We start from the raw sequence: 25,187 nt of genomic DNA on the forward strand, positions 1-25,187 counted from the left end.
AAGCATAAAGTACACCACTCCACTTCAACTTGCCACTCATGACTGCTGTTTTTAAACCAAAATACGTAGCATTAACTACGTGACAAGTTTCATCCGTAAGTCCAGAGCTGTTTGATGCACTAAAGACAGATTTTACCAGCCCAAAAGGTCTTCCCTCTGTATTTACCATTCAGAAATGCTACTCCAGGGTCATCATTGGTAATGTTGCCAATCTTGTGATCCAGAGTAGTTCTGCTGTCCTGGTAACTCAGTAATGCTGTTTCTCTCTGGCCATTGGATGTTGTTCCAAAATTCATGTTCATGCCCAATCCAAGATTATTATTGAAAAGAGGGACTTGCTGGGTGTCTGGAGTCCCACTCTTGGCCTTGATGTCTACATGGTCTGATGAAAGCATTCCCATCGGCATCCTGGAGGTTAAGGCTTTGGGCGTTTGTGTAATATCAGGAAGAGAAGCAGGGACACCTGGACTTGGAAAGAACACACTTTCCTTCCTAGTTGCTTGAGCGTTCAGCCAGGATGGGGAGCCCTTCTGGTTAGAGACTGGTGTGGAATTAGAGGTAGGATTGCTTCGATTGCTATAGAAGAGGCTATCTGGAAGGCCATTCTCCGAGAACCTCTGGTTTGCTCCCACTTGACCTGGTCCTCCAAGATCAGCAGCCTTAGAAGAGACTGAGGACAGCTGGGCAGGATCCTCATTCTCTATAAACGTCAACTTGTGGGTGATGTCATCAGCAAGCCTGTCCCCCAGGGTAGCTCTGCTGCTGGTGCCATCAGAATTGTGATCACTTGGCTTGTGAGCTGAGGGGGAAGGCAGGAACTCCTTGACGTCCTGAGAGGCTCGGTCTCTACTCTTGCTTCTTCCTCTACCTGGAATATTTCTACGTCCAGGAACTGAAAAGAGGAAACAAAACCAGGATGAAAACCAAACCTCACAGGATTGGATTCCTGCCACCATTTCTCCTCTTTTGGTTTCCAGCCTTGCCATCTAAATTCTGTCAAACAACTCACCCTAACTGGGTTCATGAAGTCTTGTGGAAGGGTTACAATGAAACAGAAGAAAGAATCCTATATGCAGTGCGCAACGTAGGGACCAGCATTCTGGGGTCTGGGAAGAGTGGTATGACTTGGAACTCTCCTGCTTCTCTCCAGGAACTCCAAGGGACCCCCAACACTCCAGCCTGAAGGTGGGGTTACCCACTACCCCTTGTCCTGAGTCAGCTTTCACTGCTATGGTGAATGAGGAGATGGAGTAAGGCAAACTAGGAAGACTTTGCCAAAAATGACTCCGATTTTGTCCGTATTGTAACCTGGCTGTACTTGGTCACCTAAGCATTCACATTTCAACAGAAAGGAAACCACGTTCTCAAGATATGATTTGGTTTAAACCAGAAACTTCCAGATTACTTCATAAGGTTCCCAAGCTTAATATCCAAAGTCAAAATGAACAAAGCAGCAGCCCTCCCAGAACCCAAATGACTCACGTCTGCCCAGAAACAGGAAGTGGTATGTGTGAGCGTGGCGTGCATGCAGAGTGCATGTGTGTGAGGTTTATTGTGGGTGAGTGTGAAAGACGTGTCTGGGGTATAGGTGCATCTGCGAGGCCTGCCTGTGTGCTCACATGTGCTCCCCGTGCACACTGTGCAATTGGGGATGGAGTTCTTTTCTGCCCAAACCTAGGGGGCAACAGTACCATAGTGAAAGCAGATATCTTGCAGTCAACAAAATGGTTACTTCACTGATGAACTAGAAATGACAAACTCCTAATCTTCCTGCTTCAGCCTACCAAGTGCTAGGATTATAGATGTGTGACACCACGCCTGGCTAAACACCTAAATGTTAAAACAGAAACACTTCACCTGCTGAAAAACAAAATGGGTAAAACCCTTGAAGTCACAGACATAGATAAAGACTTTCTGAACAGAACTCCAGTTGCATAGGAAATAGTAGTGAGAATCAACAAATGGGATCATAGCAAATTAAAAAGCTTCTGCACAGCAAAAGAAACAACAGTGTGAAAAGAAAATTTCAGAATGGGAAAAAGAATTGCCAGCTATTCCTTGGATACAGGCCTAATACCCAGAATATACAAAAAGTAAAATAAAGAAATATAAATTTAGACCATTCAAAATAAAAGATCCAGTCAAAAAATGAGCAACTGAAATAAACAGACCCTTTACAGAAGAAGTACAAATGGCCCATATGTACATAAAGCAATGTTCAACATTGCTGGTCATTAAAGTAATGCAAATTTTAAAAACACTGAGATTCCATCTTACCCAAGAAGCAATAGCAATCATCAAGAAATCATGGTGATGGCACACACCAGTAATGCCAACACTTGAGAGGCTGAGGCAGGAGGATCACCATGGGTTCAAAACTAGCTTGGGCTCCACAGTGAGTTCAAGGCCAGCCTGGGCTCCATAGTGAGAGCCTGTCTCAAACAACAAACAAACAAACTACCAAAAAATCTAATAATAACAAATGGTGGTGAGACTGTGGGAAAAAAGGAAACCTTCTACAATGTTGGTAGGAATGTAAACTAGAACAAACACTATGGAAATTAGTGGAGATTGCTCAAAAAACTAAAATTAGAAATTCTATTTGATTCAGCTATTCCCCTACTGGGTATCTTTCTGAAAGAGTTAAAGACATTATATTACAGTAATATAGGCACAATCATGTCTATAGCAGCACAATCCATAATAGCTAAGTCTTGGGAGCAGCCTAATTGTCTCTCAATAGAAAAATGGACAAAGAAAATGTGGTATTTATACACAATGGTAAACTGCCATGCCATAAATAAAGATGAACCCAAATCATGTGAGAAAATAGATGCACCTCAAGACCATAATATTAAGTAAAATAAATCAGACACATAAGCTTAAATGTCACATGGTTTCTCATATAAGACACCCAAATTATAAATAAAGAGCAAAATAAAAGACAGATAATAGGAAGTAAGGAGATAGGTTTTTCCTAAATGGAAAAGGGATCAGAGATGGAGGAAAGAGGCAGGGAAGGAAGGGAAAGGTGATGAAAAAGGAATTAAGATGTGTTATATACATGTACACCTTCAAGGAACACAAACATTATGTACTGCAAGCATGGACTCATAAAAAATTTTTAAATCTACAAAAACATCACAGTCTAAGGGCTGGGGTTTTAGCTCAGCGGCATAAGCGCCTGCCTTGCAAGCAGGCAGTCGTGAGTTCGATCCCTGGTACCGATAAAAACTAAAAAGACAAAAAAAAAAAATATCACAGTCTGCTTCATCCATCTGGCACTGTACAACTTCTAATTCTTCCCCAAAGTCAAAATGACCATGAAAAGTAAACATTCTGAATCAGTTCAGGACACCTAGGCAGCCACAACAGCACAACTGAAGACACTCATGAAAGAAGACTGCCAGAACTGCTTCAGAAAGTGGCAAGAATGATGGGAGACGTGTGTTTGAAGGGGCGGGGCATTTTGAGGGAGTTTAAGGTAATATGTCTTTTACTATAATAAAAATGTTTAAATTTAAACATTCACTGTCATTTCCAATCAAACCTTTTACAGTACTATGAACATATTAAGATATACACACTGGGACAGGCTTTGGAAGAGAAAATAAAGGCATTTTTATGTGATAAAGTAGAGACCTTATAGATGCTGCTGTTTCTTTCCTTACGACTCCCCTTCATTTAAAAGTTCATGCAATTTCAAAAGGCAGGACCACTTACGTTTGGGCACAGAAGGATTCCTCCGCATGTGCTTGCTGTTGCAGATGTCTTGAATGTTCTGGACCACATCTGGGCTCAGCCCATGATCCCTCATGATGGCCAGCACCTTTCTGTCCATCAGGTTATGGGATCGGAGGCAGTTGGGGTAGCTACAGTTCCCCCGCGTGAAGTGTTCACAAATATGGAGTCTTTCACAGGGCGGTTGCTGGTTACAGATCTGTTTTCGACCCTCTCCTTTATAACTTTTGCATATCTGTGGAAGAGAGAGATAACAGAGAAAAACCACCTTCTTGTATCTGCCACACATTCAGTAAAGGTTTAAGTATACAAACATTTCTATAACAAACATACAAAGGGAAATAAAACATATTCCATGATCTTTGACAAAGTGCATTCAATTAATGCTTTAGAAACAAAATAAAAGATAGTGATGAACTTGATTAATCCTGGGGAGAATATCGATCAGATGGCCACCCACAAACAGGATGCAGTATCACCTCTATGTTACAAAGGCACCCCCAAAGGAAGGTCTAGTTTTGGATATCAACTTAGTTCATAATTAGTTGTGTCTTATGGGTAACTATTTGGGAATTTGGAATTTTGTCTCTGCTGAGCAGAATGTGAAGTTTCTCAAATGACCTTCCATTTGTACCAAGATAGATGTATCTACATATCTAGCTCTACAGAGATAGAGTTCCTTCTGAAAGGCAGAATACTGCCACTGTGCTCAGACTGTAGGGTGGGGGACTAAAGGATGCTTTTTTGAAGTCTGAGGCCCTAGCAGCAGTGATGAAGGGATCTACTCTCAGTTTCTGTTTCCTTTGCTCTAACAGGAGGAAAACATTTGGTTGGTTCATCTCAATCACAAAATGTGCCACTGTGTTGTGCAACATACAAGGTGTGGCATATGTCGTCAAGCCATAAATGAGGAAAACAATGTAATTAGTAAAAAAAAAAAAAAAAACAAACTGAGCTTCAGGTATTTTAAGACAAAAACATTTGTAAGTTATCCTCAAAGGCTCTACTGTAGACCAGATCAACATGGTTCCCATGATTTGTCTATGTAAAGACACTCATCCAAACTCCAGAACAATGACTTAGCTATATAAGATAATTTCTTTCTTTTGGTACCAGGAATCAAACTCATGACCTTGCACTTGCCAGGCAGGCACTTATGCCACTGAGATAAATCCCTAGCCTCATAAGATAATTTCTAAAGCCAGGTCCAAATAGAGAAAGTTGCCGTGGAGTCTACGATCCAGATTCTAGACTCTAGGCCACTGGTTCTCAAAGTATGGTCCCAGGATCAAGCACTGTCAGCACCATTGGGTCATTTGTTAGAATCCAGAAGCAGCAGCAGGGGGTCCCCAAATCTGTGCTTTAACAACCCTTCAGTTTATTTTGATGCATGCTCAAGATGGAGAACTGGTGTCCTGGAGAAGAGTTCACCACTTCACAAATGATGCTTTGGTTAATATGCTTACTACCATACTAATGTCAAAGCAAGATGACGCCTACATCTATTAACCTAGGACAAATGAAGTAATTTCTTTCTTTAATAAGCACACCTTCCTTGTACCCCCAGATCAGGAAATAGTAAGCCTCCCAGCAGGAGATCTTCACTCTGACTAGTGGTAAATGGGAATTTTGTTATTAGCTAAAAGAAAGTTTCCAGGGAGAAACTGCCACCTTACCTGTTAAATATGGCCGGGGATCTTGGGTAACACTGCTCCTTCTTTATACTCTGATAAAAGCTAGATGAGACCATTTTCCCTTCATCTCTCTCCTAAAGTTGCCAACTCAAAATCACCTCTCATGGCATAAGCTCTTCTTTTTTAGAAAATTGGAAGCATATTTATTTTTTTATTTGAGACAACATCCTGCTGTGTAGTTCAGGCTGGCCTTGAGCTCACTACATAGCCCATCTTGGCCTTGAACTCACTGTGATTCTCCTACCTCAGCCCCCTGAGTGCTGGGACTATAGGTTTTCACCACCATAAGGCACCATAAGGTCCTCTGAGTGGTCAGAAAAACACCGAACTTAGAATAAAAATGTTTATCCCTCAAGAAGTCACTAGCAGCTATCTCGTCATACATAAAAGAGCACCTGAATCCCAGCCTTACTCACATGATCCCCATCCCTCCAGCCACTCCATGTGGGATGCATCCCTGTGTCCCTCTTGGAGCATGAGGGTAACATCTCCACCTTCAGGAGTTTTTATCAGGTTGGATTTATGCTTTAAACAGCATCCTCTGACTCTAAGTCTCTATTTCTATCTAGATAAGAGTTATATTTCTATCTAGATAAGACTTAGTTATTCACCACTGTTCTCTCTCTCTTTTTTTTTTTTTTTTTTTTCTTTTGTACCAGGGATCTAACTCACAACCTCGTACTTGCCAGGCAAATGCTTATGCTGCTGAGCTAAGTCATCGGCCCCCATTTTTCTTCTAGTAATAGAAGTTCCCAAGTTTTAGGCAGACAAATGCTCACCCAGCTGGAAACTACATTTCCCAGTCTTCCTTTCAGCTAAGCATGAGCACGTGAAAAGCTATAGCCAATGAAACATGAGCAGATGTGCTAGCTGCAATATCCATGTGACCTCTTTTAAAAAGGAAAATTCGTCTTCCCATTACTTCTTCCCTATGTTCCAGTTGGCTAGAAAATGGTGACAAATGAGATCAGCCATGCATCTGGAGATGAAAGCCACATTTTAAAAATTACAGATCTGACCTATAGGCCTGAGTGCCTGGCCAATCCTGAGTGCCTGTTTACCCGGCACTCGGTACGTGCCCACACCGAGACAACACCACGACTTGACACTTCATTCTGTAAAGTACTATGCAGTAAATATTCTAGGCTTTGCAGGCTATTCTGGCTCTGCTGCAACTACCCAGCTCCTCTTGATGGTGAAGAGGCAGTCATAGTACATAAACAAATAGGTGTGGCTGCATTCCAGTAAACCTTTATCTACGAAAACAGGTGGCAGGCCAGTGCCTAGGCTGCTGACTCGGCATGTAGCCTATCAAGTGGTAGGGAAATAAAAGTAAAGTTTATTTCACTACATTGTGGGTGTGGGGTGGGAGAGCCTGTTCAAACAGCAGGGCCAGTTCCCTTGTCTCCCCTCTCATCCACCAAACTTCAGTTCAAAGGTCACCTCTTCCTAGAGGCCACGCTGATATAAAGCAGCAATGAGTCCTACAACTATTATGTCTTGAGGTCACCCTTTCCCACCCATGGACTCCGCAGCAGCCTATCAGTGATCCCACCCAGATTTAAATTCTTCCTTTTTTTGTGAGGGAGGGGCATATCAAACTCACAACCTCGCACTTGCCAGGAAGGCACTTGCGCTGCTGAGCTACTTCCTCGGCCCCTCTGATTTCAGTTCTTATTCATTCTCAGGTAGGAAGGAAACCGCTGGAATCTCTCAGGCCAATTCACAATAGCCTTGACCACCAACTGCAGGGCCCTGCTGCTGACTGAGGTTTTTTCTGCTCCGCCAGTACATCAGTGATACAGTGCCTTCAGGGATACTCTCCCTACTGTATAAACGGTAATCATGGCACTTACCTCAGGCATAAAAAATGGGTCACTTTGGACGAGCAGCACCGCTAGTTGCTCTTGGTTTAGTCCAGAGAGTTCGTGATTTTTGAGGACTCGGAAATTGGGTTCTGAGAGAACCTCATGAGAATATTTGCATAAGTTCCTAGAAGAAAAATGACTATTGTCAAGTTTCCACTTCACAGAGGAAAACAAACTCATCCCTAAAATGTTCACTCAGCAAACATCAATGCTATACCATGATCACTCATACAAGTTGGGCCTGCTCAAAGAACACAACCCTTCATTTGGCTTTTCTGGTTTTTTGCATGGCAGGGAAGCTGGTACCAGGCACTGAACTCAGGACCTTGTACTTGCCAGGCAAGCACTGTGCAGCTGAGCTATATCCCCAGCCCTTGTTTTGTTTTGAGACAGGGACTCACTCTGTAGTTTGGGCTGGCCTTGAACTCACTATGTAGCCTCGAACTCATGGCAATCCACTTCCTTCCTCCTGGGTACTAGGATTTCAAGCGTGGGCCAGCACACCTGGCCCAAAGAATATGAACTAAAAAGATACACTTAAGACAGATGTGAATGAACACTCCCCCGGGACAGGCCTAAAATGCATCTAAATAAATAATGAGAAAAAAAAAGATAAAGCATAGAAAAGTTTAAAAAAAGATATATTTATGAAGCAGATCGATCGAGAGATGTATTTGCTTTACAAATTATACATTATATATATATATATACACACACAGTTGACTTTAACTATTGTCATACTTCTTTGAACAATATCTCCCCAAAATCCACCATCATTTGTGTATAGCTCGGAAAAATGAAAAGAGGGGGGAAACCCAAAAGCAATCTACCTGTACTAGAAATGATTGCCCATTGAGAAACTAAAGAAAATTCCCTTTACCTAACATTATTATATACCTATTCCCTATACCTAAGAATTATTCATTGCCACATCTGCTCTCAGTTATATACCTGTGCATACCCACAAAGGAATGCAAACAAATTCCTAACGGTATATCCAAACTATAGAAAAAGATGGAAAATCTCCAGTTTTAGGACTTCAATAACTTGGGTCAACACTGTTCAATAGAATTTTATGTGATGATGGGATTGTTCTATATAATTTGAGCTTTCGGAGAGGGAGAAAAAGGGATGCAAGAAGAAATAGTGTCATATACATGTACCAACTCCTCACGATGAATGTAATCATTATGTACTGCAAACACGAACTGATAAAAAAAATTGTTTTGGAGTTTTCCAACATGGGAACCAATATGGCAACTGAGTACTTGATTTCTCACTTTGAAGTCTGAGGAAGAATAATTTAGCTTGAAAAATCCTGCTAGCTCTGTTATCAGTGTCAACACAGTATAATAATTTTACTTTTTAGCTTACATACCTACATATATCACAAAGCCCTTGGGTTTAATAATTATTAATATGATGGCCTATTAATTTGTTCTAGTTGCACAATCATTATCAAATTGGCAGGCAGGCCAGGTTTTCACTACATAAATACTGTGGCTACAATGATCTTGAAACCTTTCTCATTTTACATTATTTTCTTGAGGTTTACTCCCTTGGCAATATTGTTTCAAAGGACATAGTAATTTTCTTAGATCTCTGTGTTATATATTAACCTTTACATATATATTAACCTTTATCAGTTTTGTTTATTACAAACAATTTCATATTTTTCCTTCTTTTAAGTCAAAAATTGATCAAATTTGTTATTGCTGAATATTTATATGTTCAAGGCCTTACAATTTAGGTACTAATTCATCTTCCACAGCCAGGTACAAAATTAATTTATCCTCCAGAGCTAGATAACTGTAATATACCATTTTGTCCCCCTTCAAGAATTACTTTCCATCTTAATTCTTTAAAACCTCTGGAGCTTACTCTGATAAATGATATCAAAAGGGAACATAAGTGTTTTTATATCAATATTTCTCAGTAACAACTATTAAATATGATTCCTCTTATTGTTATTCTAGACTATTGTACCTTAAAGTTTTACCAAGTTTACAACTATCAGGATGCATGCTGCTTTTTACCAAACTGTTTTGCTTATATTCAACATCATATAATTTAATACCATATAATTTAAATGTCCTTTATGTCATATTTCAAATATTAACAGAGTAATTTATGGTATCTTGGCTTATACCTTTCCAAAAACTCTTTAGTCTGCTTAACTATGATTTTCTTCATAGAAATATTACTAGAGGTTGTCAACTGCCACAAAGTAGCACAACAGTAATCTTATTTTTGTTAATTCCATAAATTATATAGCATACCAAGTATGCGACTATCTTAACTCTTCTGCTTCTTTCCCTTTATTCAAACTTTGTTTTGTTTCTCATTTCCAATTAAAATTATTCTTTTAATAGTTGGCTTTCCGTTCCCAAAAGTAAAATACTATCTGTTATCCATATTATTTTTCAGTTGTTCATCATTGGTATACAGAAATACAAAATGATTTTATTGAAAACATCGATTTTGCAAAAATGCACACATCTAGGCAAAAGTTACTCTGTAAGTATTAATCTTGAAAAGCCACTTATATGAATGTTATTGTCTGTGTGTAAACCATATGTGAATCCCTCAGTGCCTTCAAAGGGCGAAGAATCTGTTAGAAAGGTCAAGAGCAGCCGCTCAGGCTGGGGACCATCTCGTCCTAGCAGTTATCCTAGGCAGAACCTCTTCTGCTTTCTCTGCCAGTGACCTTGGCTTCCACTGTCTCTGGCCACCTGGATAGGCCTTTCCTCAGCTCTCTGCCTTTTGAGTTCCGCTCCCCCGTTAGTCTCCACCATCCAGAATCCTCAGCAGCTGAGCTAAGGTCACTTATTGCCCCCAGCCCCAGGAGAGGAATTGGAAGAGACTCTTGACAGTGAGAAAGGCCCTCAAAGTGACCCTCTCCAGGGAACCCAAAGCCGTCCCCCTCCTGTAGCTTGGCCAGATGTATAGCAGCCGCATTTCCCATAAGGCATCACTCTTTTGTTTCATGGCCACTGTCATCAGTGTTCTCACTGATGTCAGTCTGAAAATGACCTCCCCGAAACACCACACACAGACAGCATCTGCGCTCAGCTCACCTTTGCTTTCCCTTTGGCTCTGGTCCGTGCACCCTGGACTTGGAACCAAGCCAACAGCTCCTCTGCAGGTCACGGGAAAGGCAGGAAGGTCTCACCTAAGGGACGTGTTCCTTCCAAGGTCCCTCAAGCCAGCACTTCTGATAAATAACTGTGGCGGCCAGGTGGCCTGCCAGAGATCCCTCTGCCTGAACCCCAAGCAGCAAGGTTTCTCCAAGCCCAACCACGGTGTTGGAGTCCAGAGGAGCAGTGCTGGCTGGATCCTTCTTGCTGCTTATTTGACAGCCTGGTTTACTTCTCATTTCCCCTCTCAGCCCTCACGCAAACTACGTACTCCTCTACAGCCTACAATGCTCACATCACTCCACCTGCAAGCTCAGCCTCCATCCATCCTTGGCCTGGCGCTGCCCTGTCCCGCCCTCCTCACTCCACACATCTCCCTCCAGCTGAGTCTTAGGGTCACTCTTTCCGCCCTGATTTCAGCATAGTGCTCAGTAGAAAACAGGGTACTCAGTGCTTAGCTTCTGTGTGGCCAGAAATACAGAGACTAATGCTACACATTTACTGAGTGACAGGAACTTTACGACTCTCACTTCACTTGGAATTTACAATATACTTACTTGGGGAAACAGACCCAATAAAATGAAATCTGAGGGTAACTCAGATAAGAGAAAGATCTGCTCACTGAACCCAGATCCCAAAAAACAAAAAGAACCCAGTCTCAGAAAATTAATCCAAAACAGGCAAATCTCAAGACTTTTCCAAACCAAAAAGAAAAAAAAAATACCGCTATGGATTAGTGAAGCCACTGTTGCCTGTTACTAAATGGAAAATGACAACAGACCAGAAGCAGTCAAAGGGTATAATCACACAAGCAGTGCAGAGAGAAGAGGCAGGGTAACCAGCAGAAAGTATTTGGGATGGTCATTGTAGAAGACCAGCTGATAAACGGCCTGATAAAATCTAGTGGAGGATGTGGTCAGGGTTAAGCACTTAACAGTCCAATTATTTAAATACAGGCTGACCAAAATTCACATATTCTTCATTAATAAAAATGAATAAGATCACAGGAAATTTTAAAATGACAATTCTATTGAATTTACTCAATTTTTCTATGTATGGCACATCTTAAAATATTCAATACACAACACAATGTTACAGGCCAGTAGTATCTAATCTCTTTCCAAATTCTTTTTACATTATTATCTGCCTTTGAACAACACACCTTACATTGTTGTGTTGGCCTTTGACTTTTTTTTTTCTTGTGGGTAGTGTAATTTCAATAAAATGTCACCCCCTAAACATAAGGGCAAAGACATCAATGACAGACGTCCTCACTGGCATTTAGCTACGCTGTATTCTTTAATTATTTGGTCTATTAGACCTAATTTAAATTGTAAGTGACTTTTTGAACACTTCTGTTTTAAATAAATAACAAGCAAATTCCATGTTGTTTGGTCCAAAGGTGAATAAATATTTTATAGTAATATTTTTTCCTCAGTTTTTGCTTACAGGATGACTTGCTAGATTTGCTCACCTCTTCAACATTGCCCATAGAATTATTATAATCACTGACCACTATTAGAATCTTTTATTTCGTGTCTTCTTTCAAATTCTATCATTTTGTATTATGAGCAGCTGACAACAAGGAGACGTCTTTTTGACTTTCCAATTTCCTAACACAGACTTTTCCTCTCTGACTTGCTAACATTTCTCCCCTTTTTCAGTTTTCTCTTTTGGATTCCCTCCTGTTCAGCCTCAGTGTCCCAGACTTGTCTTGTACTGTAAAAGAGCATCACTGACTTCTAGAGAAGTATAAGAATTATCTCCAATTTAAACATCATATTGTCTCCCTAGTTTAAGAAACTGAAACAGTAAATAAGATCCAAAAGGTACAATACTGTGAAAGGGAAGGAAAAAAAATTTATAGATCATAACACAAAATTATGGGTTATTTCTCACAGATAAATACAAATTAACAAAATAATTAAAACTTATTAAATTTCACTAAAAACAAACATCACAGGTGAATACAACGTTCTGAATACAAAAGTATGCAACACCTGGTTGATATAAAACAGATATATGAGTGTGTATCTTGGTACAGTCAGTACATCTTGGTATACTCAAGACCTAAATGAATAGCGACACTCCAGGTAAACTGTTAAGTGATTATAGTGGCCCCAGCCAAATCTTCCTCGTGGCTTTCTTCTGACATTCTTGTCCCAGCAAGAGTGCCTTATATTGACTGGTAAGCTTACAACAAGAAATTTTGTAAAACTTTGGCCTCTTGGGGTTCTCTGGCTCTGCTTCTCAAAGTGTGGTCAGATCTCAGAAACACAAATTCTTAGGTCCCATCCCAGAGCTGCCACAGTCATTAAGCAGAAAGTCATTAACAGACTAGAGACAAGTGGCTGGGACCTACTTCAAAAGCAAAGAAGATACACTATCTTTTTCCCTTGTTTCTTAATCATTACCTGTACATAATATCCAAAAAACTTGTGGGTTTTAAAATTCAACTCCAGAGAATGTAACACCTTCTATGTAAGGGAGTAAGGCCCAGGGCCCATAAAATGTTCAGACCATCTGTGAGAGGTTGGAAAAGCCTCAAGGTCTCAGAACAAACTAAGCAGAGCCATCCACCTGTGAAGTAAACAGGAAGTTACTTCTCTCCAAAGCAGGGAAATACAGCCCACTTTATTTGTACAAGAGCAATCAACGACCTGGAAGGGAAAAAAGACTATTCCTTAAAAGACCCAGTTAATCATATAAAGTAACCTGAGATCTCACCATGGTATGACCCAGCTTTCCCTAACAATAACATAGTTAATATCACTATAAGCATGGGGGTAAACAGGCAGAATCCTAGGCCCTTGCTGGCTGCTCATTAAAAGCATGATTTGTGTTTTTTCCTGGGATGAATAGGAACTTAAAAGCGTTTTTGCACAGCTAAGCTAGGTAGAAATATTATAGACAGGGCAGGAAGTCAATACAGAGGATGAAAACACATAACCATAGCTGGAGGTACATCTGTTGGAGGCCAGGCCTCAAGAGAAAGACAAAATAAGCAGACCTGCATGCCTCCCCAAGAGATAGACCTTCCGTTTTGTCTCTCCTAAAAAGCCCTTGCTCTTTCCAGGTACACTAGCTACATGACCTGCTTCCGCACTGGATCAATATTACCTCTACGGCTAAACTCGTAACCTTATTGGTTGATCATACTTTTGTCCTATCTTGGCCCACCTTGTGATGTTGCACCCACCTCATGAGTTTGCTCTAAGAAACTTACTCTGTAAAATGGGGTCCACAGTAGCCCATTTTGGGGGGCCCCTCTCGTCTCTCAAGAGCCATCTCTCAATAAAATTTTCCTACTCTTAACCTCTATTTTTCTGTAGAATTGATTCTTCAATTTCGGGAGGTGTCTTGGACATCTAGCAGGTTGGGAGTTACATTTATTTTCTCTCAGTCATCATGACTTCAATTGCCCAATAGATAACTAAAAGCAGAACTGGTTTTGCTTTCATTTTCTATCCTTTGTTACTATAACAAAGGATAGAGTCAAATGTCTTCTTAGCTCTGTATACAGACATGTTCATCTTCTAGGAGATTTCTGTCTAAAAGTCAGCAAAGGAAAGTTGATTAGCCTTAAAATACAGGGTCTCAGGCTGTTTCAAGACAGGACACCAAGATAAGAGCTTTAAAGGGACATTCCGCTGCACCCAGAAGCCTGGAGCTTCTCCTGATAAGACCTCCACAAACAGATACCATTTCCTGGAATGGAACTGGTCCTCAGGTCAAAAGGATTCCAGAGCTAAGATACCAGAACTGACATAACTACCAACCTGACCACAGACCATCAGCTAATCCTTGAAAGCTGGCCTCCTGACTGTGTAGGTAGGCCAGTCTGAACCCCTATATCAGAGGGTGCCCCCTCAAACTGCCTAACCAAGAGTCCTTTCCTCAGGGCTGGGGGTTTAGCTCAGCGGCATAAGCACCTGCCTTGCAAGCAGGCGGTCGTGAGTTCAATCCCCGGTACCGATAAAAATGAAAAAGACAAAAAAAAAGAAAAAAAAAAAAGAGTCCTTTCCTCTCTTCCCTTCAACTTTCCAATTACAGTCAAGCTTTTTCCCCTCTGTAGATTTCTGCTTGGGCTTTAATTTGCATTTCTATGAAAGCAAGAACCTGCATTAGCTGATGACATACCTACCAGGTCCAGGTGATTCTTGAGCTTTTAACAGAATCATCTAGAAGGTTTGTTGTGACAGTTAAGGCAGGGTCCCAGTCCCAGAGTTTCAGAATCAGTAGGTCTGTGTGTGGGGGCTGAGAATTTGCATGTCTATAGATTTTCCAGATGATCCTGTGGGTGCTTTCCTGGGCACCTGCTAGGAGTGTCTAGTTCAAGGCCACCTCCCAGGTTGGAACAGTGTGTCCCCAAGGGCCCTGCAGAAGGTTGCCTATGGACACAGGAATGCTCCACCTCCCAAACCAAAAAAAAAAAGCTAAACTGCAAACCATTATGAGCTGCCAGGACAAAGCAAACCTTAGCACAGTGCTAGGAGCAGATAAACTTCAGACAAACTGCATGAGTCAGATGACTCAGGGTAGGAAATGGTAACTTTAAAAAGGAGCAAAAAAACAGCCTTGAAAGAGGCAGAATTGTTTAGCAGACATCTAGGGCCCAAAGCCTAAAAACAAATGACATTTTCACTTTTCCCTTCCAGCCACGGAACAAAATATTATTTTAACCCAGGGAGCGAGTTCTCTGCCCCGCCTCGGGTGTGGTCTGAAGAGCCATCCTGCACAAAGGTTCTCATACCCAGCAACAAATACTAATCAGCTGGAGAGTGTTTCAAAATACCAGCTTCATGGTAGAGACTGGCTTCATTTGAACACAGTGGGATCCCAGGTAACTCTAATGTGTAGGCAGGGCTGAAAATTACAGGCTTGTGGGTTAGGTTCCTGAGCTCTTTCCCTTCACACGTCAGCAAACACAGACCCAGTTCAACCAGAGAGCAAAAAGAAAGTAAGCAGACAGCCCTGAATCTTCTGGGTTTTGTTTTGTTTTGTCTTTTTGTTTTCCGACAGTAATTTGTACTAAAAAGCTCCTCGCCTTTGTCCCTTCTGGGCCCTCTGGGTCTCCTTGCTCCCTAACACTTCAGGGAGTTGATGAAAACAGACAGTTGATCTCTGTAAAAAACAGGAAATCACTCACCCTAAAATAAGCTAGGTAGAAAGGAACCAGGATGTGTGAAAGAAAAGTATCTAGAGAATATTGATCTAAAACATAAATTCTTAACAATCACATGAATACTATTTTATATTATTTGATATTTGATAATATTAATGAAACACTATTTGAAAGCACAAGACTCCGGTTCTCTTATGTTCGATGTTCAAGATTAAACTGCAGCATTACAGGGGGTGGAGGATGGTTCACCGAATCTGGAACTCCCAGCGTGGACAGAGAGAGAACAATGGGCAGGGTAACAGTTGGTGTTAGGGGAGAGAAAAACTGGAGTTGAAAGAGCAGGTTGGCTTTTCTCAGAACACATTAATCACAAAGAATAGCAGAGCAGGAAGCTGCAGGTGGTTGCAGGCCTCTGCCCAAGGAAGGGACTGAACCAAGGTGCTGCAAGACTGCGAGGAGCAATGCAGACTCCTGGTCTGCACCAAAACAGCAGGCAGGTGACAGGCTGAGCACCTGTACACATTACATACTTGTATCAAGAAGGGCACAATTCCCTAAGGCCAGCGTGTAGTGACCTGCAGACTCTGTTGCCCACTAGAAGCACCTGGGGTGGGGCGCGGGGTAGAACTCTCCCTGTTCAGTGCACACCCTATTGACACCAGAATGTCTAGGGCAGGGAGTGAAGGAACATTTTTGTTTTGTCTTCAAGATTTCCTAAGTGATCCCAAAGAACAGCAAAATGTGAGATGCATCACTCCAAGTCCACATCAGGACTAAGAAAAGCACAGGAAGTGAAGAGAGTAAAGGACAGGAAGCGATGATGGTGCTTCCAAAATATGAATAATTAGAGAAGCAGGTCACATGCCTCCTCCCCACCCCTACTTCCCAACATAAACCCCTTGGAAATATAAACTAAGATGAACTAAAGAAAAATTAACTACTTAACAATATTTAAGGACCCTTTTAGAGAGAGAGAAAGGGAAAGGCGACTCTGGAAAGCACAAGACGCTGATTCTCTTATATTTGATATTCAAGATTAAACTGCAATGTTACAAAGGAGGCAATCCATTTCAACACAAAGTATGTGCCTAATAAATATCTGTGGATGGAGGGCTAGCATGCCAAAGCACCCTGTCTCTTCTGGCTATGTCACATAAAAAGCAAAAGGCATGGATGGCACTTTAACCTTTAAGAAAGCAGTACTTTTTCATCTTTTGTTCACCTGTTCTAAAGAATTCATTTCTCTTTCCCTCCCCATAGCACAGAAGCCACATAAAACAGTCTGCAATGTGCCAGCATGTATAGCTCAGGAATCTGCATTTCAGTAAGCTTCCACAGCGAAATTCAGTCACCTGGAAGTTTGAGAAGTACAATTCCAAAGCTGAGTACTTACACAGCAGGTGCTGACTGAAACAGGTCAGAGTTTAGCCCAAAAAAATGCTACAGCTCTTTATATTTTTTAATCTAAGACAGCAGAAAATTATTGCCTGAGATGACAGTGTGGGAGGAGTGTGAATTAACTGGTTAACTGAGAAGGAGTGCAAGAAAACTTCCAAAGCTGGTGAATATGTTTTGAGTGTTTTAATTACCACTGGCCTTAGTTATCTGGGTATAATCTTTTATTATAATTCTTTGCATTGTACACTTCAAATGGATATGTTACATAGAAGTCATTTTATTGTATTTATGTTGATTTTTAAATGTAAAAACATAAAAATTAATACATAATACAGAAATCACCTTATGATTTTAAATCCTTATGAATTTAAAATAAATGTGCAAGGAAATGTGCAATGTATGTACCATTGTTTCCCCGATTAACATGTTTTAAAATTTAGTTTGAGGTTTTTTTTCTTCTTTTTCTTTTTTTCTTTTTACCCTTGAAATAAAATGGATTGGGGAAAAAAATAAAATAAAAGTACATATACTAGGCCCTCCATATTGGCAAGTTTCAGGCGTGTGGATTTAACCTAGAGTCGGTGGAAAATATTACAAAAAAGTTGCATATGAGCCAAACAACTACAGACTGACTGTTTTGGTCATTATTTCCTGAGCAATATAGTATAACCACTATTTACACAGCACTTACACTGTGCTGGGTGCTACGTGTAATTTAGCCTACGAGGAGGATGTGCTTAGGTTATATGCTGATACGAAGCCATTTTGTATAAGAGACTTGAACATCCAAGGGGTCTTAGAATGAATTTCCAGGTTGGGGATATAGCTCAGTGGCACAGTGCTTGCCTGGCAAGCATGAGGCCCTGGGTTCAATTCCCAGTGCCAATAATAATAGTAATAATATAAAAAATGAAGCAGAACAAATTCCCCCAAGGAAATAGGGCTGTTTGTACATGTTCAAAATGTTCTGTCCTAGGAAACGTGAGACATGCCTTCATCTGATGCTATAAGTTAGTCTAAATTCTCTCAATAGAAAACAAAAGATCATAAAGTGGGTCTCTACTCCCTTCTGTTAACCCAAGTTCAGCTCCCCTACTCCAACCTGATTAAACTGATTTTTTATTTATTTTTTTAGACAGGGTCTATGTATTTCGGGCTGGCCTCATAGTTACGGCAATCGTCCTGCCTACAGCCTCCTGAGTTCTGGGATTACAAGTGTGTATGACCACACTCATCAAACTGATTTCTGATTTTTCAGAGCCTGAAATGTGAGGCCCTCCTAGAATCTTTTACTCCTCCTGATAGACCCATCACCAGGCCTTGTCTATTCCAAAGTAGCCTGTAGGTAGAGATCACAGATTCTTGTTTGAAAGTAAACATGGTCAGTAAGCAAATTAGAACCATTCCATGGAAGGAAAATAAATCCACACTTCCCTAAATATTTTTTCTCATCTCTATGTCATGCAAAAAATGGAAAGTAGTTTACTGTCAGTGGCTGTCAATGTCCACCAGAAACAGGTGACCCTCTGTGTGGCCATGTATAGATTCTGGATCATGAGAATCGACTGTATATAGCTGTGATAAAGACACTCTGAGCCGCCAGGGTAAGCAGTGGACTAGGGTTAGGGTTTGTCACTAGGGGTATAACGGGTACCACACTTTTCTAATGAAAACATGTACTTTAGCATAATGGTAGCAGGCTTTGTGTCTCAGTAGCTGCGCTGGGGGAATGCAAGAAGCAATCCCTGTGTTCACCCACTCGGTACAACAAACAAGCTGTATCCATGTGTGTCAAAGTGTCAGCAGATGAGTTTTACCCATGCTTGTCCCATGTTACATTTTTGTGTATTTATAATTTGCTTTATTAAGTGGTTTCTTTTGATGTTTCTCATAGAATTAGCCCAACTCATACAATGTCCCATGAAAATCCGCTTACTTGGTCATCAGGTGATTCAACTACCAACGATGACTTGATTGCGGAAGTCAAAGAAGTTAGCCAAAAAAAAAAAAAAAGAAGTTAGCAAAAATACAATACAGAGGTACAAAATGAAGACTTTGACTCAGGTGAGGAAGAAATGTAAATAATTATTTGACTAGTCAAAAAAATGCTACAAAATGGTAATGAACACCTGAACGATCCAACATTGGAACTAGAAAAGAAAATGGTATTAGGTTCTTGCCAGAGGTGAGACCTACTACACAGAAGGCAAATGCTTTGATTCAGTGTTGGGGTTTGGAACTGACAATATGATACAAGATGTTTTGAAGTACACTAATAATGAAATACAAGTAAAACATTCTATATGAATCACATAATACTCAAAAAATATATTTACCATGATCGCTCACTATCAGAACTAAACACCCTCAACAGCAGGACTATCTTTCTAACCTTCCGAATCTGAAGGATTTATAAAGAAGTGACCAATATGGCACTGAGACTTTTAGGACAATAATTATACTCAAGAGATTTGGCTTCCTTCAAAAATGTCTGTGTTTTGATAACACAAAGACAAGAAAGAAAAACAATCCAACATTTGGCTGCTATTTGCTCATTTTTTTAAAGCTCTGTTTGAATAGTCAAGCAATTTATAACCATCTGAATACATGACAATCCATGAACAACTTACGTCATTTCATGGTTGTCAAATCTTTTGGAAACATATGCCAAGTAAACCTTCTAAATATGGTATAAAAATGTAAGTCCTGGTAGATGTGGAAACATTTTATACCTTGAATTTAGAAATTTATCCTGGAACTCTGCCACCAGGTCTTTATTTGTGCAATAATAAAATGTATGACGTTGTGAACAGACTTATTACACATATTTCAAAAAGTACCCCAAATGTCACATTCAACAAATGCTTCACAAGTTACCCATTGATGTTAAATTAGCTAAAAGACCACCGGTACAGCACAGGAACTACTCCAAGAACAAAGTCAGGATTTGTGGAAAAATGGTACAAATTCACAATAGCAAAATGTATAGTACAATCCTTGGATTTCCAAAGACATAATATTAGCCTTCTCACAGTTTGTAAAGGCCAGATCTTGGGAACAGCCTAAATGCCCATCAGTTGGTGAATAGACAAAAAAGACGTGGATTTTATTATACAATGGAGTACTACTCTGCCATAAAGAAGGATACACTGGAGACTTCTAGGTAAGTAGATGCACCTTGAATCCATACTCTTAAGTGAAATAAATTGGACAGGCATGTGAAATACCACATTGTTTCTCTGGTGTGAGAGACCAAAAGTGTAAATAAGGATCAAAATGTATAATATGTACTGTGAAATAGGAAAAAAATGTTCAAATGGGAAGGGGAATAAAGGAAGGGGAGAGGGAAAGGAAAAGTAAACAAAAATGAGAAGAGAAGGAAAAAAGGGAAACAAAGCTTTTGTGTATGGAGAGGGGAGCAGGCGTGGAGGGAGGGCAGGGGAATGAGAAAAGTTCTATCAAGCACACTTACAGATTCTCTATGACGAGTGTGATCACTACGTACATCTAAAGTATACAAATAAGAGCTACTGCAGAAAAAAAACATTGGCATCCTCTGTGGTGAAGAAAGCAGTATCGATACTGGCAACATTACGCCATGATGACAAGAATGACGGCCAGACACAGCGGTGCACACCTGTAATGCCAACATTTGGGAGGCTAATGACACTCAGAGTTCAAGGTCAGCCTGTGCTACACAGTGAGCTCAAGGCAAGCCTGGATGGTACAGCCACACTGTCTCAAAAAAATAAAATAAAATAAAATTTTAAAAATGATGGATAGTGAATCCTGAACAAAAAGCCAGGAATGGTCACATTTTACAACAAAATGAAAGGAAGAGTAGATGTTGGTGTGTTATGCAGCAGCTACGATGTCATTCAAACACAAAGCGTTGGCCCACAGTTGTGCTTTACTTGTCCTAACCGTGTCAGGGATAAAATAGTTTCATAGTTTACGAAGCAAATAATACGCACAAAATACCACAGAGAAATGTTCTTGAAGAATTGCAACTTGAGTTGGTAAGTGATCAATTACAATAGGAAAGAACGGTATGTATCTGAATTATGTAGAATTCTGGAGCAGGTCAGTGAACAGACAGGAGAAACATCCCCAAAACCTCCTAAGAAACAGAAAGACCAGCAAGATATCAGATTTATTTTAGCAAAGAAGACAGGGAAACAAAACACATGTGCTATATCAGTGTAACGGAACCTCTTGTGTGAAAACTGCTTTAAATGTGATAATTCAAGCAAAGATTACTTTCATGGTAGAGTTTTATTTGTATTTTCATTGTAGTTCACATAGGAATTCATTGCTGTGGCTATTTTTTAGATTGAGTAAGCAAACAATTGATGTAAATGTTGATTTTTTTCTAAACACTCAATATATTTTATTTTGTTGATACTTCATTTTCCTGCTACGTGGACATTGTATAACATACTAGGAAGCTCCTGACAAAAGAGGAAGACAAAGAGGTGGCAAGAATGGCATGTCAAACAGGGCAGGAAAGCTCAGCACACGTGCTACCAGTGTGGGGACTCAAGTATGGAACACGCTGCTGTCATGTGTGAAGACTGCCTTGCTAAGAAAGTTGAAGCGAAGGTTATTTCTGTGACAGTTTTGTTTGTTTTTTCATTTTAGTTCACAGGTAAATAGTTGATGTTGAAAGTATTGATGTTTATTCAATCACTTATTACATATAAAATTTAACGTTTTATTGATATTTTACTTTCCTGTTAAATATACATGTTTAATGTAATATAACTCATAAAATTAAAATTAGTAACTCGGGCCAGCGATATACCTCAGTGGCAGTGTCTGCCTGGTAAGTGCAAGATTGTGAGTTTCATTCTTGGTACCAAAAAATAAATACAATAAAATTAGTAACTCATCAAAAGAAATACTCCTCAAAAATAAATGTGGACATTACACACCCTGCATAATATGCCTTTCAAAAAATTTATCATGATGCCCTTAAGGTTCTATCAGTAACCATTCTGTCACTGAATACTTCAAAACACTGCAAACAATGAAGTCAAATTTGATCAAACTGAAGTTAAATAAACGAAGCAAATCTAGAGCAAGAATAGAATTTCCCAAATGATTCCCAAGGGGTGCACCCCTTTGTGTCACGAGCCTGTGGAGTACAGCTCCTCTCTGAGGCCACCAGCCGGCGGTGTGACTCCAGCGACAGAAGACAAATTAGTAGAAGAAGCTTCCTTTCCAGGCAGACCCCTCCTGCATAAACACACACACAGACACACAAGGTGGCAACGCACAAGGAAAACCCAGACCTCAAAAGCGTTACACTCAGTAAAGGAAGCAGACCCGAAGGGCCGTGTATTGCCGGACTTCGTTTATGGGAAATGTTCAGCATAGGCAAACGAATTGAAACCGAAAGTAGATTTCAGAGTGTTAGGGGCTGAGGGAAGGGAAGCATACAGTGGGACTGCTGATGGGTGTGAGGATTCTTTCTGAGGTGACAAAAATGTTCTGGAATTTAATAGTTGCATAATAGCATGAATGTGCTTATTGACACAGAATTTTGCACTTTAAAATGATTTTAGCGGTTGCTCGAAGTGAGAAAGAAAGAAGGAAAAAATAAAGGCTATTACATACAAAAATAAATTGGACCGGTGGCGCTCGCCTTGTAATCCCAGCACTTGGGAGGCTGAGGCAGGAGCATCGTTGTGAGTTCGAGACCAGCCTGGGCTACAAAGTGAGTTTAAGGCCACCCTGAACTGCACAGCGAGACCCTGTCTCAAAAAGACAAAATAAATAGATAAATAAATTGGGCAATAAGACAACCAAAAGAGTAAAATGAATATAAGAAGCTTCGAGTAAGTTAAAAACTGAGTAGTATAATCTAAAGACCTAGGGCCCAAACTATATGAAGAAGTAAGACACTGAGATTCAGTTTCACATTCTTTGTATTGGCACAACTTTTTAAAGCTTCAAGAGGCCACCTGACAAGAATATGAAGCAAGGGAATGTTCATATCTGGTGGGAGTATAACTTGGCAAATGCATTTTGAAAAACAATCTGGTATCATACAACTTAAGGTAAATATTCAAATTCCCCTACTAGAGACCTAAGGAAACTTGCACACGTGTACACCAGAGAAGCACACAAAAATAGTCAACAAAATGTTCAAAGCATCTTGGTTTAGAAGCAAAAAAAAAATTTTTTTAAATAATATCAGTTTTAAAACTGAGAAGAAAATGAATCAGTTGGATACATTCACACAAAGGAAAGCTACACATTTCAACAGATCATAATCCTAGTAAAAATACCTAACTATTTAACAGTAATAAATCAGGCTAAAAAACACCACTCAATAAAGTATGTTCTTTCTTCCTATTGTAATGAACAAACTTCTATAATTTCCAGGATGACCAAGTTTGAGGTTAAAATTCTTGGAGTTTTATGATAGCATACAAGACTGCAGAGGAAGCCAGCCCTGGCTCCCAGCTCTTCCCATCTGGGCTCCATCCTACTGCTAGTGCATCCAGAGGCAATCCCAATTCAGGGATGAATTCAGAGCCAATCAACCTGCCAGCCAGTATACGCAAATTCCATTCACCTACAGAAAGACCAGCGCAGGGAGGATGTATACACAAGCCAGGAAGTGGCCCAAGAACCCAGAGCATGGTGTAAGCTTGAGGAGAGGGAGACACAGTCACTACATAGGCACGATTCCCTTACAACAAAGATTCCTCAAAAAGTAAATAGAAATACAGCCAGACAACAACCATATGTGAGACATATAAAGCTCAGTGGCCAGGCAGAAGACAGCCAGAGTAACAGAGCACTGTGTATTTAGGAGGTGAATCTCAAAAGCATTAAGTTGAGCAAATAAAGCAGTACAGCTATCACTTGCAACTATCTGCAGGTGAAAGGTTGCAGGATCTAATACAGAGATCCCAGATGTTCAGGTCTTTATAACAAGGAATAGTATATACATACAACTTACACATATTCTCTCTATAATTTAAATCATCTTTAATTACTTACAATATCTAGTACAATGTAAACAGTATGTAAGTAGTTATACTGGATTGCTTAGGGAACAAAGACCAGGAAAAGTCTGTATGTGTTTAGCAGAGATGGACTTTTTTGCCCAAATAGTTGGGTACTTTCTTGCCATGAGCACCAATACTTAAATGTGTAGGGTCAGGGATCTGTAAACAAGAGCATATTGCAGAGGGCTCATTGAGTCTTCTAGCTAATCCTGGTTAGAAAGAGTAAAAAGGAAAGTTTACTAGAAAATTTCCGCTGGGAAGCAAGTCAAGGACAGAGGTAGAGTAGAGAAAGAGAAGAACCAGATGAAGAAATGGCCTTGAGACTTGCACCAAGAGACCAGAGAAAGAGCTGCCAGGCAATGCAGAGAGAAGCCATGTGCACAATCAACGAGCAGTTCCCACCTCCCAGAAAACACAGGGGAAACGGAGAGGAGGGCTAACTGTATTAAAGCAGGATGGACTCACACCTGTGCACTAACGTCTACACTACACATGTGCGTTCACGCTAGTCACTGCATCACTCTTTCTAGGGTCATTACAGAGTACAACAATATAAAAGCTTCAAGTAAATTAAACTGAAAAACCCACAAAGGCACCTACTAACTCAAAGCTAACCAAAAACAAGGCACCCACCCCAAAGATAAGGCCTTGGGAGGCAGGGCGAGGACAAGCAGACAGACAGACGGAAGCTGCGCATAGACCACCAGAAAAAATGATGTTAGGCAGAGGTGCTGGGAAGCCAATTCAACCAGGGCAAGTTCCAGGTTGGGGAGAAGCATCACTCACCCCTAAAAAAAGGCCCACAGGTCCTCCAGCTTTCGGGAGTGTCGTGTGGGTCCCCCCTCTCCCCCCCCCCACGCTCCGACTCTCATCAGGGCAGCTGTCTATCTTCTCCTCCCCACCTCTTTTTCCTCTTTGTGTTAAACTATCTTCTTTTTATTAAAGTTTGTCCTCCTAATTTTCTACTGGGCTGAGTTGTAATCCTGGTAGGCTGCTTGGACAGCAAACTGTTAGTGCCTGGCCCCCAAATGTATGTTCTTTTTTTCTTTCTTTCTTTTTTCTTTTTTTTTTTTTTTTTTTTTTTTTTTTTTGTGCTGGGGATCAAACTCTCAACGGCTGAGCGCTTGCAAGGCAGGTGTGTACGCCACTGGGCTAAATCCCCAGCCCTGACAAATGTATATGCTTGGCAGCACAGTTTGTTG

The 25,187-nt window shown here is 40.4% G+C and overlaps 1 protein-coding gene across 2 annotated transcripts in view; it reads right to left on the bottom strand.

The window, feature by feature from the left end:
* The window catches only part of Zc3hav1 (zinc finger CCCH-type containing, antiviral 1), a 55,261-nt gene that overhangs the window by 24,447 nt on the left and 5,627 nt on the right, over window positions 1–25,187 (bottom strand). For both annotated transcript variants that reach the window (XM_063250566.1, XM_013158707.3), the window contains exons 2-4: window positions 7,292–7,427; window positions 3,724–3,976; window positions 167–892 (exon numbers count right to left, since the gene is read on the bottom strand). In XM_063250566.1, coding sequence (XP_063106636.1) covers window positions 167–892; window positions 3,724–3,976; window positions 7,292–7,427 — 1,115 coding nt within the window. The remainder of the gene's footprint in view (window positions 1–166; window positions 893–3,723; window positions 3,977–7,291; window positions 7,428–25,187) is intronic.

The sequence above is a fragment of the Cavia porcellus genome, unplaced genomic scaffold (assembly GCF_034190915.1).
Source record: "Cavia porcellus strain 051 isolate PalLab524CR breed Dunkin Hartley unplaced genomic scaffold, mCavPor4.1 scaffold_6, whole genome shotgun sequence".
NCBI classification, from domain to species: domain Eukaryota; kingdom Metazoa; phylum Chordata; class Mammalia; order Rodentia; family Caviidae; genus Cavia; species Cavia porcellus.